This window comes from Malaclemys terrapin, chromosome 2, assembly GCF_027887155.1.
Source record: "Malaclemys terrapin pileata isolate rMalTer1 chromosome 2, rMalTer1.hap1, whole genome shotgun sequence".
NCBI lineage: Eukaryota > Metazoa > Chordata > Testudines > Emydidae > Malaclemys > Malaclemys terrapin.
In genome coordinates, this window is record NC_071506.1 from 133,503,253 (window position 1) to 133,522,391 (window position 19,139).

The 19,139-nt window shown below is 45.4% G+C and overlaps 1 protein-coding gene across 1 annotated transcript; it reads right to left on the minus strand.

Annotated features, from left to right (window-relative positions):
- Window positions 1-200: 200 nt before the first annotated feature.
- On the minus strand, window positions 201-8,151 carry NKX3-1 (NK3 homeobox 1). Its single transcript, XM_054018227.1, has 2 exons — window positions 7,548-8,151; window positions 201-4,388 (listed from the first exon to the last, which is right to left on the minus strand). Exons 1-2 carry the CDS (start codon window positions 8,149-8,151, stop codon window positions 3,973-3,975), a joined length of 1,020 nt encoding a protein of 339 aa, XP_053874202.1. The 3' UTR covers window positions 201-3,972.
- Window positions 8,152-19,139: the final 10,988 nt, after the last annotated feature.

Below are 19,139 nucleotides of genomic sequence, written 5' to 3' on the forward strand. Positions count from 1 at the left end.
CCCCATTGCTACTCCCTGTAATAGTGCACTAGGGGAGGGAGTAAGGGATCCTGAGTTTGCATACATGCCCTGGCCTGGTGCGTTTGCCTGCCTGTAGCCAGATTCTGACCCCAAATACATGAACCTGAAACACATACAAAGGAGATTTTAAAAAACAAACCCCCAAACCAGAACCCCCCCAGAAGCCCATTTCTAATACAGACCTTTAACTTTTTATTCCAAAGTACAATGCACACACATTGGAAAAATAGTATCAAAATATATATACAAAAATAACAACTGTTTGCACTGGACTGATTTCATAAACATACAAAGGATGGGCAGTTCAGAGAGTTTTGTTATAGGTTACAAACGAAGAGCTGGGACACAGATGAAATATCCAAGAGGGTGTTCAGTTACCATGACTACTAAAGAACAATGGATAAAATCCATTGTTGCCCTGCAGATGGGGTCCAATTCCCCACTGCCCTATCATTTACACCTGTGCAAAATGGGTGAGCCACTCTCTATGGTGCATATTCTTATACTTTATTCCCTTTAAGGGCCAGGGTGTCTGAGGCTGGCCAGCCCTGTTCAGTTATCAGACCCGTTGAGAAGGGGGAAGGTGATCCCTATGAAAAGGCTGAGAAAACTGCTGATGTGAGCTGTTGTGGGCCCTGAAGCAGGGGGACTGAAGAGAAGGGTGAGTTCTCCTTTCCCCACAGAGAGGAAAGGGGAAAGTCTATGGGAGTTGTAGCACAGGATGGGCAGAGGAACTGCTTTTGGTTTTGATATTTTACCTGCAGGGAAGAGACTTGAGTGTGGCAGTGAGTCCTTCCTGAGAAGGTCGGGAAATCGAAACTAAGTGAAGGGAAACTGAGGCAGCAGAGCGCTTGAAGCCAGACCAGGTAGGTGACACTACTACATTTACACTCGTGTGAATCAGAAGTAAGTTCATGGAAATCAGTGGAGTTAGACCAATATAAATGAGATAAGAATCAGACCGTATCATTCTGATTAGGCAACGTTTTACACCCCCTTTGCACTGATTTAAATGACCACACAAGGTGCAGGGCAACAGAGAATGAGGAGCTTTGCACCAGTGTAAAATAGGCATGTAAAGCTACCAAATCAGCATGGTAAGTGTTTTGCACCCATTTTGCACTGGTGTCAATGATGGCACAAGGTGCAAGTCATGCCCAATTGGGCCCAAACGTGCCTGTGGATTTCTGCATTCAGTACTTGCTCCCGCAGCTATTTCTCCTTTGAGTAATCCTATCCCATTGACGTTAGTGGGGCTCCTCAAGTGAGTCAGGGCCCCAGGATAGGACCCTAAGGAATCTTTTGTTCAAAGTACTGTATGATCACTTCTTTTGGAAAGTGGATAAGCAGCGTGCTTGAGTTTGAAACATATTGTAACAGCCCAGAGATGACCTTCTACTCTTAATGCTGACTGAGAGAAAGGACTGAATCCTTTCAGAATGAATAGGTTCTAAATAAAGAATGAGCTGGAAGAAAAATGTTATCTGGAGATACTAGAAGTTACATTCCGACTAGTTAGAAAACAGGCAGTTATCCTTTCGTGTAGTTCAAATAATTTACACGGTGGCAGTGACCATAAATTTGCGGCATTGGTGAATTGTTCACCTTAATGGGTTTGATCCTGTAAACTATTCCTCCCATAAGTAATCCTGGCTCACAATAGGAGTCTCCTGGCTTGAATAAGGATACTTGTGAGTGGGCAGATCTATTGGGTTGGGGGGAGGAGGGAAACAAAAGATCAATTTTCAAAGATATTTTCATGAAAAATAAGATTTCTAAAAATTCCCCAGACCTGAAGATGAGCTCTGTGTAATCTTGAAAGCGTGTCTCTTTCCCCAATAGAAGCTGGTCTAATAAAATATATTACTTCATTTCCCTGCACCCTTTGTCTCTGAAAAGAAATGATTACAATTTCCATCCGGTAGCAATCACTCTAACAATATGCAGCCCCAACTGCCTTGAGGAGAAGGGAGGGAAATTAAGCCTTTGACTTTTTGTGGTTTGGGGGGTTTTAATTCTCTTTAGGAGGTGCTCAGATACTGCAATGAGGGGCATCATTATAAAGAACTGGATAGATTAAAAAAACGCACATATGCTCAGAGGGTGTAAATTGCCAATCAATAGAACTATGGTGATTGGTACTAGCTGAGAATTTGGTCCACTGAAATTATAAATCATCTAACATAATTCCCCCCCTCCCAATTTTTATTTTAAAACATTTCTTTCCTCCACAATAGATGTTACCTCAAACTTTATGTATGGGCAGGCATTTCCTTTGCTCCTAAAAGCCATCACTGTTACTTTGAACAGACTGAGGTCAAAATATTGCTATTCACTTAACCACCAGGCATAAAAGCTTTATCCCATGTTTCCCTTGTATACTGCAAAGTGCGGAGTTTTCTCACTTCCCACTATAGAAGATAGGATCAGAAGATGCTCCGCACCATGCAGCATCAGGCTAGTACAGTATGTATCAAATGGAAGCAGGATTCACCTCTGTTAGTCTGTTCAAATGGTGAGTGTGATTAACAACGATAAGATCATCTAACTCTGTGATCATAAGAACATTTTACAGCAATACCAAGCCAGTGAGCCTTTCCTAAAGCACTAGGCTGCTTGGTCTCATCTAATTTTACAAACAACTGCTTCTCTTTAAACTGTTAGGAAGGCTGAAAACTTAGGCTATTTAACAGAATAATTCTATTTGTTAATGTTCAAACAGCATCAGCGTGGTGATATGCAAAACAGATCTGTCGTTGTGATACTGACTTTCTTGCTATCTTCTGGTTTGGTACGTGCTGCTAAGTTAGTGGTGGTATACATTGGTGTGTAGGCTGTAGAACCTGAGCAGGTGTAAATTGGGTCGGTTCCTTCAGAATCAGAGAATCGATTTATACCCGCCGAGGATCCTGCTCACAATATTTATTGCATATGGTAACAACTCTGTTGTTGCCTAGTATTTCATGTTTGTTACTATGCAGTGCATCATGGCTACACTTCATGACACACGCAGAGATAGAACTGCACACTTTCTACTTCAAACCAAAGGTCTTTACTACTTGAGCTAAAGGAGACTCTACTTTAACGAACAGTATAGGTGCTATGACACATAATTATGCAGTTCTAATTCTAGCCAGTAAAGAGCAGTGGTGCACATGCTTAAATGGGGTTTGTTATGTTAGCTGACATAGTTCTAATATATCTCAGTCTTCACCCTAGGACCACATGGCTCTTAGTTTCCATTTAATGAAAACAAAAAAATGCAGACTCCATTTTTTTCCATTCAGTGCCCCACCTATGTTCTGTTTGAGAAGACCAGGTATTTAAATATTAAAATCTACTATGCAGTGTCACAGAGTTAGTGGCCTAGATGAACACACCAAGACAATTGCTGTGCAAAACCATCATCATTACTTAGTTTTTACACACTGATTGTGCATAGGGCTAAAGTTTTTCCAAAGCACCTAAGTCCCACTTTGAAAAAAGATTTAAGCACATGGGTGCCTAGGTCACTTTGACTTTCAGTGAGAGAAAAGGGCAGACACTATAGTGGATAGAGCACTGGACTGTAACTCGGGGGACTGGGTTCTATTCCTGGCTCTGCCCCTGGGTGGCCTTGGACAAGTCACTTAATTGCTTCGTACCTCAGTTTCCCCATTGGCAGAATGGAGATTGTAATCCTTTCTAAAGCACTTTAAGATCTACCAATGGAAAGTGCTATACAAGAGCGTGGCATTTATTATTAGGTGCTTTGGAAAATGTTATCCTAGACTTGTAGCAGTATCGAGAACCTTGCAAATCCCCTGAAAGGGAAAAGGACATGCAGGGTGCTCGGCATCACTGAAAATCTGGTCAGAAGTGCTTTCCCACCCACCCCATTATTAGAAAAAGCAAAACAGTAAAAATAAAAAAAGAGCTTCTCTTTGGAAAAGTTGAAGTCTTTAGCTGTAGTTACCACAAAGAGGGACTCCAGCCATTCAAGTAGTACAGGTATGGATAGTATTGGTAGCTGTTATACACAGAAATCAGAGAGGCCTTGGAGACATCATCCTCTTTAAGGACTGGAAAAACTGAGTTCTTATCGAGTCCACTGAGTTCTGAGGCTAGTTGCTTCCTTTTGGTTTTGTACCTTCTGTTCTGGAACCAGATTTTCACCTGGGTTTCAGTGAGCTTCAGGTTCTTTGCCAGGTGGGCTCGCTCCGGGGCGGACAGATACTTCTGGTGACTGAACTTCCTTTCTAACTCGATGACCTGAGTGTGGGAGAAGGCTGCCCGTGAGCGCTTTTGCTGCTTTGGGGTCCTTTGGTTGCTCGGTGAGGATTTCAGAGGGTTTTCACAGTCTGACAGGTTGGTCTCCGTATATGCCTCTGTGGGAAGGAAGAGGGGAGTTAGAACAGCTTGTTCTCAGGCGCTTGCCTTGCTGAGAGCACACAATTCCATTGTCATCCTGGAGACATTTTTACATGTTCACGTGAGCTTAAAAATTCAAAAAGCTTTTGTATATAATTCTCCTCTGCCCCTGAATTTTGATACAGTGTTCACTCTGGGCCAGATTTTTGAAGGTATTTAGGCACCTCACTCCCATTGATTTAAGTGGGAGTTAGGCACCTAAATACTCTTAAAAATATGTTCCTCTGTTGTGAAAATGCCTTTTTCTTCTGTACTCACGAGTGTCACCATTATGGGGTCCTGACTGGGGCTCCTAGGCATTATAGTAATACAAATAAAAAGGTGTTGCTAACTTTTGGGATTTTATTGTGAGTCTTGCAATAGTTGGTGTTTTTCTTAAAGCCCTAGATTCTGGAGTCCTGTGATTTATGTGAGAATCTCAGCTTTCACTTTAAGAAAGTCAGTTTCTACCCTCATGTTGCAGAGAAAAGTTTGGAAATGTGAAGTCAGTGCGCCCCAAAGGCACAGATGGCAACTATATAGCAAATTAAAAATCGAGACCAGATCCCACCATCCCCCTAATGTAGGGTTTGTTTTGTTTTGTTGTTTTTTAAGGCACATCTCCTGAGTTTTGAATGCTTGGGGATGGCAGTCCTAGTAATTTGTAGTCATCGGCCAACATTTTCAAAGATGGATGCCCAGGTGTATGTCCGGGCACCCATAAAAGTGGGTCTGATTTTCAGAGGTGCTGAGCACCTGCTACTGTCATTGAAATCAGGCCATTATATATGTAGATATATAAAGCCTTAAAAACAAAACAAAAACCTATTCAGGTGGATCAGTATAAAATTAGGGGCCTAGTTCTCTTCCCACACACATTCCACTTACTTCCATAGAGGTACTGCTACTTTCCACTGCTTTAATTGGCAGCAGGATCAGTCCCTTAGCGCCTAAGGCACCCAGGTTTGAAAATTTGGGCTGTCGACTCAGTCCTACCCCACCCCCGTGAATGGCAAAGCTTCCAGTTCATGTCAATGAGAACAGGATCTGGATCCCTACACAAGTTACAATTCAGGTGGGAGTTTTACTGCTAGAAGGCTGAACTTTTGATATATCCAGGGTAAAGAGATCAGAAGTGTCTCAAGCCCTTGCTGCTGCTCTTTTTCCTGCAGCATTGCTGAGCAAGTTTAGAGGGATAAAGAGGATACCTGTCACGTGAAAGATGCACTAGTACATGCTGGTTTTAATGTGACAGGAGAGCAGAGTGAAGGAATTAGGGCATTGTTGATGGCCATCACAGCTCAGAGGTAGCAACCAGACATGTCACCTTAATCTTATTTCCAGTAGAATCATTCTGTCACTTCAGCCCTGATCCAGACAGGTGCTGAGCGCCGACAGCTCTGATCGAAGACAGTGGGAGCTGGGAGTGCTCTGCACTTTTCAGGATCAAGCTCTCCATAACTAAAGCCCCCAGTCTGAAAGATTTCTTAAAGAGACAGCGTCGGGTTAACAATAAGAACAGCAACGTCCTCTTTTTGTGGTGCTAAATGACCCCTACAATTACTAAAACCGAAAGAACCTTAAAATCAAATGAACTTGTCACTATTTATGCAGTTTGTTACTTTTTTAAAAAAATTATTATTTCATTCAGCATGGACAATGGAAATAGGCCAGTTTCCCATGTTGAAATGTTTGGGTTGGAAACAATAGGCCATTCCTCATCTCGTGCAAATCGGTTTAGCTCTGCTGAAGTCAGTGGAGTTGTGCAGATTTACACCAGCTGAGGATCTGGCTCAATGTAAGGGATTTTTAAAGTAAATTTCCAAGGGAATCCCACCCCCACTCCTTTTTTTTTGGAGGTTCATTGACACATTTCTCTTGATCTTTGGTTTTGTGAAAACTTCTTTGAACTTCAGGGTCAATTTCACCTGGAAAGAAAGTGATTGATTAAAGTGTCTTATTATTATTATTATAATAGTAGTTCCTGAATATCCCAATCAGGACTGGGGCCGGATTGTGGTAGTTGCTGTACAGACATAAAATAGATCAGTCTTGTCACCCAAAGAGCTTACATGTGTTTGATCCCCCTTCTTGTATATAAAAAACAGGATGGAGAGAGACTTCAGCATTCCCTGGAGCATGCAATGGTTTCCACTGCTTCCCCAACACCAACAATTTTCAAAAATTTGTAGCAGCTTCTCTTTCTTACCCCCTCCCACAATCATGCAGGTGCATGCTAGAGAAACTTGTTGATATTTAAATGTCACCATTCTTTAAAGGAAGTGCCAAGTGATTTGCAACCTTTTGTGTTTTGCTGCCCCAACCTGTAAATACACAGGTCCCAGAAACGCACCACCGTAAAAATGACTCAGCAGCAGGTTCATGAACAATAAGATGCCCTTTAAAATGAATCCACACAATATTTTTTTATTCTGTGGAGCCCCAATCATGGGCTAGGACCCCCTTGTGGTAGGTACTGGACAGACAGAACCAAAAGCCAGTCACTGTCACAAAGAGCTTCTACTCAACAAATGGGATTTTAAGACCTCGTATTAGATTAAAGTAATCAGTGATGGTGAATGCAGCAAATTTACCAGGCCAGAATAAAAATAAAGGGAGCTTCCAGGAGCTCTTTAAACATGCAGCTGTGGCACTAAGGGGGGGGGGGTCTTCTTTCTGGCTGCTTGATTAGAGGGGGGTCTTTCTTTCTGGGTTCTCCCATGGACTCAGGCGGGGTCATATGTCTTTCAAAAAAGGCTCAGGGGCAAATTTGCAAAAAACAAAACTAAAACCCCACACTTGTTGAGGTGCCTAAATAGGACCTGAGCTCCTCTGGGCGGGGGGAAATAAATCTGTGCAGACAGTGGCTATTTCTGTTGCTTTTCCCTTGCAGAGATCCCACTTATGCGCCACTTCTGCCGGATTTGGAGGTGCCCCCCCGGCACCATAGGAACAGAGCGCTTGGGTTTCAGTTGAGCGCTCAAAGGCAGAGGAGCTGCTCCTGGTTTAGGCTGCAGGGTCTCTGCTGACTAGGAGGGGGAGCCGTGATTTACAGCCGTGCAAGCGCGGGGAAAGTCTTGCAGAGCCAGGCGCCCGTGGGGACGGGGGGAAGCGCCGGCGGCTGAGTAGCTGCTTACCTGCGTCTGGCTCTCCTGGTTGCTCCGAGGGTGGCGGGGGGACCCCTTCAGGGAGGGGTTTCCCAGCTGGCTGCCGGGGAGCGGAGCTTGCACTGTCCAGCGCAGGCTCCGGGCTAGAGGCACCGCAGCATCCCCGGCTCTTCCTCCCTTTTCCCGCAGCTCCGCGGTCCGCACCGTCCCGCAGAATGTCTTGGATGAGGAAGGACGTGAGCGGCTTGGAGGAGTGGGGCAGCGAGCCCTGGGGAAGGCTCCTCCCCGCTGGCTGCTGCTGCGGGGCCCCGGGGTGGCTCTTGCCTCTGGGGGGCTCTGTGCTGCCCTGTCCCTCCTCCCTTCCTGGAAGCGGTGCCCGGGAGCTCATCTCCCTTCCCGCAAGTCCACCAGGGAGAAGCCCACGGGCACTTTCACTTTGCAACACTCCCTGCTTTGCATTTATAAGCCAGCCAGCCAAGCCTCCTGGGTCTGATTGGAGCCCGGGGCAGCAGTGAACGCCCTTGGAGAGCTTCCTGGGCTCCCACCGCTCCTGAGCAGTGAGATTCCTCCTCGGTATGTTCTCAGTGCCAAGGGAAACTGCCATACCCTGCTGCTCCTGGCATGCTGTGTCCATGGGGAGTTGCAAAGTCTCTCTCTCTCTCTCTCGAAATCATAAGGCTTTATATTTCTGCCCATCACCTTGGTATCGGAGAGCCTTCCACCTTCCAGTCAATAGCAAATATCAGGGGGCAGCCGTGTTAGTCTGTATCCACAAAAACAACCAGGAGTCAGGTGGCACCATAAAGACCAGCAGATTTATTTGGGCATAAGCTTTTGTGGGTTAAAAAACCTGCATCTGTAGAAGTGGGTTTTTTACCCACGAAAGCTTATGCCCAAATAAATCTGTTCATCTTTAAGGGGCCACTGGACTCCTTGTTGTTTTAAACAATAGCAAAGTCCCTAGTGGACTTTGTGTAATCTCTGGCATCTCTCCCTCTGCTTGGGGGGAGGGTTTTTAGGGCAGGCCTGGGTGTCAGTATTAGGGGTAGAAGGTCAGAGGCGTAGCGAGCGCCCTCCGTACCCTCCAACCGGAGGGGGCCCCGCAAGGAAGGGGGCCCCTAAAAGTGGCAAAATAAATACCGCATTCCAGTTTCTGCATTGTAAGGGGCCCCGCCCAGACATATGTTCAGAGGGGGCCACGTTCTTTGTTGCTACGGCCCTGTAGAAGATGGTGTTGGTTGTATGGTGGAAAGTAATTTGCATTGTGTATAATACTTACTTATAGCAGTTCTGGTATTTAAAGATATTTAGGCCTTTTATAGGTGTTTAATAATGATATTTTTCTGTGGGCTGTGTTAACATGACAGAACAGGGGTAGGCAACCTATGGCATGTGTGCCAAAGGCGGCACGCGAGCTGATTTTCAGTGGCACTCACACTGCCTGGGTCCTGGCCATCGGTCCAGGGGGCTCTGCATTTTAATTTAATTTTAAATGAAGCTTCTTAAACATTTTAAAAACATTATTTACTTTACATACAATAATAGTTTAGTTATATATTATAGACTTATAGAAAGAAACCTTCTAAAAACATTAAAATGTATTACTGGCACGCGAAACCTGAAGACTCGGCACACCACTTCTGAAAGGTTGCCGACCACTGTGATAGAATCTTTTGGGTCAGAAATAAAACCGAGGTCCTGGTTCACTGTGGTTATTAAACAGCTCCTGGCATTTTTTTTTTTTTTTTTTGTAGGAGAGGGTCTGAGCTCTGAGGTGCTCAGGTTATGCAGTTGGTGGCAGAGCTGGGGTAGGATCCATGAGCGTTTGCACATTGTCACATACCTGTGGTGTGGGGACGGTGGGGACTCTTACATCAAGTCATAGCCCCTTAACTCTGACTGACAGTAACCATTTTTCATGCTTGCAGGAATACCTGGAGATAGACATGTAAGGCAGCCAGTAGTGGTCAGAACAGGGAAAAGAGCTGTATGTCTTTCCTTTCTCAGTGGGAAGCCACCCCTGCTATTCTGCTGGGATCCTGTATCCCTCTGTGTACTTGCAAACCCTCATTCGATCCTCTGTTGTTTAAGATGCAAATGTGCGACCCCTTCTCTCTCTCATCAGTTTGGTGTTTGCTCACAATTAGTTTTTGGCCATTACATGATTTGACCCCAAATACAGAGAGGAGTTGAGTATTGTGGGGAGCCAATCTTTAGTTAAATTCACAGGATCAAATTAATCCCCACTGTAATGTCCTTAATTTCACTGGAGTTAGCCCAGTGATCTGGCCCATTCAGTCCTGGTAAGTAGCAAACGTTACAGGAATATTTATGTAAAACCATCATAGATGATGGAGTAAAATTCTTCTTTGGCTTCTGTTGACTTCCATGGGAAGCGCTTCTTTGAGAACAAAATTTGCCGTAAGGTCTAGATCCTCAGTTGGGAGGAGTGGATTTACCATTAAACAAATTGTGTGGTGGCACGGGATCCCCAACAACAGGGGGCCCCCCAAAATGCAGGACAAATATCTGACAGCCTGCCCCCGAGTCCCAGTCGGTGGTGCAGCAGACTCAGGCAGGCTGCCTGCACGCCGTGGCCAGTGGCCCCACACTGCTCCCAGAAGTGACTGGCTGCTGGCATGTCTCTGCACCCCCCTAGTGGGGGGGGAGGCGGCTCCGCGTGCTGCCCCTGTCCCGGGCAGCACATGGAGACCCACTGCCCCACTCCCTCCAAGGGGCACACAGACAAGTGCCAGCAGCAGGGCTAAGGTGGCTCCCTGCCCACTCTGCCTCCCTCCCTCCCTCCATGCTGCTTTGCTCCTGGAAATGGCCGGCATGTCCCTGCAGCCCCTGGGAGAGAGGTGTGTCTCCATGCACTGACCCCGCCCCAAGCGCTGACTCTGCAGCTCCCATTGGCTGGGAACTGTGGCCAATGGGAGGTGCAGGGGCAGCAGTGCACAGAGACCCCCTGGTTCCCCCTGCCTGGGAGCCACTGCCAGAGGAGTGTGTGAGCCGGTTGCTTTGGGAGCTGCGTTGCCCAAGGTAGGCGCTGCCCCCCGCCGGCACTCCAACCTCCTGCCCCAGCCCAGAGCCCGCACCCAGCACCCAAACTTCCTCCCAGAGCCCTCACCCCTCCTCCCACACCCATGCCCACCCCTCTGCCCCAGCCCAGAGGCCACACCCCGCACCCAAACTTCCTCCCAGAGCCTGCCCCCAGCACCCCCTCCTGCCCTCCAACCTCCTGCCCCAATCAAGGTACCTCACTTTATTTTCATTTGCTTCCCATTACTTATAATTATAGGAAGAGGATGAAGCGGGGGGGAAATGGTGGTGGTGGGGGTGGAGAGATGAGAGAGAGAGAGAAAATGTTCTTTTTCTTGGCTGGGTCCTGTGGGGGGGAAATTAAGCTGCGCCCAGGGCCCCGCTAACTCTAAATCCGCCACTGTCAGTTGGTGTAAATCAGTATCGTTCCATTGGCTTCAGTGGAATCATGCTGATTTACATAAGCGGAGGAACTGGCACTGAAAAGATTTAGTCTGATGTATTTGCAGGTGGTCCCTAATATCACTGTCCCCTTTCCCCCATAAGCATGACATTCACAACACTGACTCCTCCTTCCAGCCCTCTACCCTTATCAACCCCCAAATCCAAAAACAAAGCCCCTACCCCAGGGAAAGCGCATACTCTAGTGAGAGGTGCCCTGAAATCCTCAAGGGACTTCACTGCTATTGACTCTTACATGGAAGGCACTCGGATACTACACTGATAGGAGGCAGTATAAAGCCCTCATAGACAGATAATGATCCAGCTTTTAACTTTTTTTCCATTCAATCTCTCTAAATTGTTTACACTGGGTTTTTTTTTCCCCTGCAGTCTGTTTTGTAACAGGAATTGCATCCTTGGAGAGCTTCAGTAGCTCCAATAATAACTCAGTCTCATTATCCTCTTATTGCCCAAGAAAAGCAATTTGGAAAGATTTATGAAGCAATTGGAGCCGAACAGTATTATTTCAACAATGCCCCTGCGCCAGGCTCTCTAACCCCTGGTCCCTTGCTTCTGGAGAGCAGATTAGGATCCGTTGCTTGCTGCCCGAAAGTTTAGAATGCATTCAAACTGGGTGGCCTGCAAGTGACTTCCTACCCAATCTGTTCAACAGCTTAGCCAGAAGTCCTCACCTGTAACACACATTGGGAATGTTTGCTTAGAGCCGGGGGAGGTGACCTTCTCACACTCTGTCAGTGAGGGGGGGAGTGAACGCTGTGGCTGGCCCGGGCACCTTGAGATTTCCCACCTCTTCCCCTGTAAATATTGCAAATTTTGTTTAGTATTTGGTGGGTGAAGCAAGGTGGGGTACTGGTTACCATGGATCTGATGTTCCTCCTACTCAGACGTGTGTAGGTCAGGCATAGCTGCATGGAAGTCAGGGGAGTCGCAAGATCAAATTGTTGTAAGAGGAGATTAAGGCATCATATAAATATAAACCCAGGGCCTGGCAAAGCATTTCCCTGGAATTCTCAGGCCTGATTCTGATCTGTGGGTTTGCAACTGTGTGAGCACACCATCCGTGTAATTATATCTGTTTAAATGTATATTGAAGCAGCTTTTGTGGATAGACAATGTAAATCAGGAGAGCTGAAGTCTGTGAGATACACGGAGTAAAAAAAAAAAAAACAGTGCAAATCCAAACAAAATTGGGCTTATTGGGTAAAATTTTCTAAAGCGCCTACATGAAAGTCAATGGGAATTAGGCTCCTAAGTCACTTGGAAGCTTTTAAGAATTGGACCCAGAGTGTTTTTAAGGCTAAGCTGTGTGACAGTGTAACTGATCGCTTATGCCTTTGATATGAAGTAATAGCTTTACTGTTACTATTAAGTCACAGTACACCACTTACATAGTGCTTGATTCGCCAGTAGGGTGACCAGATGTCCCTATTTTATAGGGACAGTCCCGATTTTTGGGTCTTTTTCTTATATAGGCTCCTATTACCCCCCACTCCCTGTCCTGATTTTTCACATTTGCTGTCTGGTCACCCTATCCGCCAGGTCCTTGGGTAAGTCTGTGGGGCTGTTGCCTCTGTGTGTGTGTGTGTGTGTGTGTGTGTGTATGTGTGTGGAGGGTACTTGTGAGTGAATGGAAAGCAAAGTGTTAGGTGTGATCTTCTGCACTGAGCAGCAGTGAGCCTCAGTTCTCTCTGTTTTTAATGCATAAGAGACCGGTGCTCAGTTACTACAGTGGTGAAGGCCATACAAGTACCTAGGGATGTAAGAGTACAGGGTTACAATGGAGCGGGCTGTGGAAGAAGAATGGGATTGTCTGACGAGAACAGGGGCGTGACCCTATTTGTCTTCATACTATTTCTCTCACCTCTTCGGCCTCCTGCCTGTTGGGCAGCAGTGACTTGGTGGGTGCGGGCGCAGTGCTCTTGTTATTGTAGGAATGGGTTCCTTGCACAGCCTGTCCTGTCTTAGGCTTGTTTATGCAGCGCTCCTCACCTGTGCTGCACAGGACCAATCTTGTAGAGCTTCCCCCCGCCCCCTCCAGTGTAATGCAAATAATAACCAATCGACTAATTAGTCATAAGTGAACCCTGAATAACAGAACAGCCGTTGTCAGCTGAGTCTGCTTCTGCCAAGGCTGAAACAGCCCCAAGTATATATGCACACAGACGAAATTCTGCCCACTGCAGCCTTATTGATTGTAATGGGACTGTTTGTTCCCTATGCCTATCATTTGAATAAAATCAACATTAAAAACATAGGGCAAGGTTCATCCCTGGTGTAAATCCACTGACTTCTGTGGTAGCCAGGTCTCCAGATTCCCAGTCCAGTTCCTAATCACTGGACTATGCTGCCCCCCAACTCACTCCTTGTAGTTGCAGGGCTATAATAATTCAACTCTATCCAAGCATAGGTGTGATTATAATATATTGCTTTGCTAGGTTTCACCCCAGGACCAACCTTTACCAGCCCACTGTGGTTACAAGTGTAACAGAAAACTTTGATGAATGCCAGGGAGTTCAGCACAAACTACAGACGAGCAACAGAAGCTGCAAGATTTCAGGAGATTCTCTTTTCTCAGTTTGGCTGTGGGAGTGCCCCTGTGTGGACACTTGGTGTATTGTGCTAAACCCATTCTAGCGCTGGTTGAAATCTTCGCTCTAGTGTGTGTGTTTAAGGTCTGTCTGGCTTTTCAGATGTCTTAATAATACACGATTTGTGGTTTAGACCAGGTTTTTGAAGGGGAGTGGAAAACAGGATAGATTTAAAGGGAAGGGAAATGTAATGCCCCCCCAAATTGCAAATCATTCTACAGAACAGTGCAGCTAGGGTGACCAGATAGCAAGTGTGAAAAATCGGGACGGGTGTGGGGTGTGTGTGTGTGTGTGTGTGTGGGGGGGGGTAATAGGTGCCAATTGTAAGAAAAAGCTCCAAATTTTGGGACTGTCCCTATAAAATCGGGACATCTGGTCACCCTAAGTGCAGCATTTGGCAGTGGGCTGAGTATATTTTAAATAAGCCAAGAATTCTAAGGGGGGGGAGGGCATTTGAATGAATTGTTGCCAGCAGACACCAATATTGTAAAGAGGCTGACCCTGCAGGTATCAAGCTCACAAAACTCTCCTGGCTTGTGTGTGTGTCTGTCCGTCATAGGGGATTTGGATTTTGCAGTGGCTACTGGATTAAGTCCTAGAGTGTGATCCTGCAAAGACTTATACAGTTGAGTGATTCTATTTTGCATTGCTCCTGTGAGTAAGGCTCGCATGGTGGTGCCTGTAGCTTGCTACAGGCTCTAAAATAAACTCAACCTGGCGTTGTTTGTGATTGACAGTTGACAGCAGATGATGTCTGCCCTCCCTAGGCATTGCCAAAAGCCTTCAAAATGCCTCTGTCTGTCTGTCTCTCTCTCTCTTCCCCCGCCGTGTCCCTTCTTCCCCCCTCCTCCCCCCCAAGAGAGACTAGGTGGATGTTGCATTGGGATTTCAGTAGAGTTAATGGAGTGGCCCTACCTCCTTGAAGCTGCGCATGCCTGTAAATGCATTTTACTCAACTAAAGCACCTTCAGCCATCTGGGATGGATGCATCACAGAAAAAGCATCGAGTGCCCAATCCTGCAACCTTGACTCATCCAGGTAGCCCTGCTTACTCCATGCCCCTAGCCCACTGCTCAGGTGAAACTCTTATCATGTCTCAAGTTCTATTATTTCCTGTAAGGGTTTGCCCAATGCATCTTCCTGCAGGCCATTTGTGAATACCCCTGTATACTGTTTATTCTCTGGGTATTTTGCCACTTGATTAGTTTGACTTCCTCCTCCACAGCTAAAAACCTGTTTAGCAGTTTTCAAGGTGGGGCAAGGAATTATAGGTGGAATTCATAAAGGTATTCAGGCACTTAATTCCCATTAAAATCAATACCTTTGAAATCAATGGGAGTTAGGTGCCTAAATACCTTGGTGAATCCCACCTTATATGTCTAACAGTTAACAGAGCCTAGGGCAGCTGGCCTGTCTGCTCAGCTCAGGAAGGAGTGACAACAAACCTAAAGTATTTTAAGCCCCTCCCTTCAGGGCACAGTTTTATTCTTCTCACAAATTTCCACAAACAAAGCAGGCTGCCAGGACCCAGAGGCCTTTCCCCTTGCATCTCTTCCCCCTGCTCCAAGGCTTGCCAGACAGGAGCTAACTTTCTTGCAGCTCTTCCCTACAAAAGGCTGGGAAAGTAGAGTTGGAAACACCTGACCCTTTCCCTTTCTCTGTCCCTAATCAAACAGAGCTGGCTGGTCTCCAACTCCCTGGGCCTTAGAGGGGCAGACCATCCTGTTACTCCTCCTTACTGCAGTTTCTGTTGCACAGATCCAATAAAGTATTTAGGCTCCTAACTTCCACTGGAGTTAGGAGCCTACATACCTTTGAGGATCTGGGGCTCAGTGTTTTGAGAGAGCATTTTGGAGAGATAGTGACCCCTAGAGATTGGATGTGAGAACCTGGAATTGGTACGTATGTCTCAGCTCTCGCTATGTTGGTCCCAGTCACATGAACCTGGGTGACAAAGGTCAACACTGCACCACATGATAGAGGTCAACATCCGCTGATTCCAGTGGCTACTGTTACAGTTGTTAACATGGCATGGCTGTTCGGTGGCTTCTGTGAAATGAGTTTGGTGGGTCTCAGTTTTGTTTTGTAGATTAACAGAGGGCTTCATTCATTCCCCAGGGCTGCTAATCCATCACCTATCACCAGTGCTAAATTTGCAGCACATTAAAAAAGTAAATAAACCATTGTAGCTTAGTGTCCTAAGAAGTAGGGTGACTAACTAGCAAGTGTGAAAAATCAGGATAGGTGGTGGGGGTAATAGGCGCCTATATAAGACAAGAATATCAGGACTGTCCCTATAAAATCGGGACATCTGGTCACCCTACCTAAGAAGAGGCACAATAGTCGAAGCCCAAAGAACCAATCACACTTGAGTGACAGGGCAGAAAAATTCCCCAGCATATTTTCAATTTTAAGAAGAATCCAAAATAGCAAACACAAACAAGCATCAGCAAGCAATAGTTCTGTCGGAGATTCACTTGATGCCTGGGTAGAATGGTGGTAGGGGTACCAGAAATGTAGAGCCAGTTCGGATTAGAGAATGTAATTCAAGAGCTTGCAGTTTTTTCTAGAGATGTGGAAAGACTTTGAAGGAAAAAGGAGCAATTCCTCTCTCGTGTTGTTTTTCATCTAAATGAAACATTAACAGAGGAGCATCAGTGAAGCCGTATGAAAAGGGTCACATCCCCAGCTGGTATAAATTGGTGTAGTGCCATTGACTGGAATCAGTGCTGATTTACACCAGCTGGGGATCTGGCCCAGTATCATGAACACATGGCAAAGCAGCAGTGACCAAACACAACACAGAATGTAATTGCGGGCTGTGACCCACTACTGATTTTTCTTCAAACCTTTCCATCGAGATATTGATCTGAGGGCTTGTCCACAAAAACAGGTAGTTCCCAGGAAACTGGGGTGTTAATCTACCCCGCCCTAGCCACATGCGCTAAGTGCCCGTGTGGACCATGGTGCCGCACACTAACAGTTCCCTAGTGTGCTTTCATCTACGTGCTTTCATCTACCCCGCTTTGAAATTAGAGTAGTTCAAAGCGCACTAGGGAACTGCTAATGTGCAGTAGCAGGGTCCACTCCGGTGCAGGGTAGATTACACCTCAGCTTGTCATTAGCTTTGTTTGTGAAGACAAGCCCTTAAGTACTTATATGGCCTGAGTGTCTCTAATGTCTTTATCCTCACTACACTGCTGGGAGATAGTGAAGTGTTATCATCCCCCAGTTTGCGAATGGTAGCACACATAGGCTAAGTGACTTGCCCAAAGTCACCCAGGACATCTTTGGCAGAGCGTAGGACTCCCAAGTCCTAGGCTATAGCTCAAACCACCAAACCGTTCTCCCCTTTAAAAATCAGAACAAAAGATTATTTATGTTGACTCTATTTAGTATATTTATATGAATAATAAGAATAGCTAGAGTGACAGTAGCAAGGATAAAACCGTAGAAGGGTTAACTCTCCTGCTTCTGAGTATACTAAATAACTGAGATTAAGAAGAAACTTCCCCTGTAGAATTAATAACTGCCCATTATAGGAGTTTTACACCTTAGCTATGAAGTACCTTGTACTGTTTGCTATGAGACACAGAACACTGGACTGCATGGAACAATGGTTTGATCTGGCATGGTAATTCCTGCGTGTGTGTGTGATGTAAAATAGTCTTGCATATTATCTATGGATATCAGGAAAAGAAATCTATATAATACATGACTAATTCAGTATCGCCAACTCTGAGCACTCAAAAATCATGAGATTTTTTAAAAGAATACATTCTGGATTCTGTTTGACTTGCCTTTTGGTTTTTGAGCTTTTGGGATTCATGTTTTCAGACTTTTCTCTGCACTAGCAATTTATATTTTTAAATGAAAGCTAAGCCTCCCCTGCAGTGATCTGACTCCTGGAGCTGAGACATTAAGAAAAATCTCATGTATTGCAGGACATGTGATTAAAACTATAAGAGTTGGCAATGCTGTTGGTTGCATTGCACATGTTTTGCCTAGCATTCCTAAAAGTCAGAACTGTCATTTCTCCTGATTGTGGTAGGGCTGGAGAGGAGACCCAAGGCAGATCTGATCTCAGAAAGTTCCCAGAATGAGCTTGGATTGAATGGGGGAAGAGTCAGCATGTCTGCAGCTTTATTGATTTATCTACCTGGCCTACATGGCACCTCAAGCCCTGGGACAGGCAGGAAAGTGAACAGCACTATCTCTTGGGGGAGAGGGGGATTATTTTGTTTATGTGTCAGTTACGTCCCATTTGGGAAGTGAACGAACACTAAAGAGTGATGGGGTTGAGCGGGAGTGGAGATAAAAGCTTAATTGCCTCCTGAAAGAGTCTCTCCAGCAAATACTTCAAGGATAAGTTGTCAAGAAGGGGGCTGAAAGGGAGGTAGCAGCGTTGAGTGGAGAGAGAGTTCTCACTGAGGGAGATGAACCAGCAGGGGGTGATCTTGAGGGGACCTGTTGTCTACTCTTATAGGGATGTGGCGGGAGGAGTTGCAAGGGGGTTGTGAGGATAATTTAGGGGGTTCTTCATAACCTGAGTGAGAGTTCTGGGAGCAGATGGTTCCCTTGGATAGACATTTGCAGCCTAACTTTTCATAGGATGCTGAGCATCAGCAACTCCAATTGAGTTTATTAGGACCGTGGGTACAAAGTCCTCTGAAAACCCACCCATTTAGGGCCAGATTCTCAAAACACATCTGCACTAGAGCTAGGTGGGAAACTGTTTTCCTATCCTGGGAAAATATTTGAGATTTTAGAAAAACGTTCCTGTTCCAGCTTGGGGGACGTAGTCGAAATCTTGAATTGTTTTTGCAAACCGACAAATGAAAAATGTTTAGTTAATGGAAGCATTTTGTTTCCATCATTTCTAAACATTTCATTTCATGTTTAACCATTTTAAACGTAGGTGTTTTTTTTACTGTAATTAGCTCAGAGTTCAAAATAAAGTCATTTTGATCTGGAAAACTGGAATTTTTTGTTATGAAAATGTCAGAATGGGATTTGTTGACAATTTCAAAGGTTGTTTTTTTTCCCCAAAAAATGTTTTTGAATTGAGACATTCATCAAAACTGACCCTTTCTTGTGAACAATTTCAGTGAATCAACATGTTTTGATGGGGAACCAGTTTGCCAAAGAAATCCCAACCAGCTCTACTCAGCACTTGGGGTGCTGACCCTTTTGAAAATCAGTCCCTCAGTGGAGTGCTGAGCAGTTGAAAAACTGTCTCTAAGTAAATGAACTGTGATGTAGCTTTCTTTGAAAAAAAATAAAGGGAGGGGTTGCCAGGCAATAAAGAGAAAGTTCACAAACTGCTAATCCAGGACTATATTAAAAAATAAGATATTTTCTTTTCTCTCTCTCTTTCTGTTTTCTTGGTCAGTTTAATAATCCCCTCTACCCAGAATCACACACAATCATCTTGTAAACACAAGCAAAATTGCACAATCACACATTTCTCGCTCATCCAGTTACAACCGTACAATCAAGTATGCTTTTGGTTTTATGCTTTTGTTTTTCT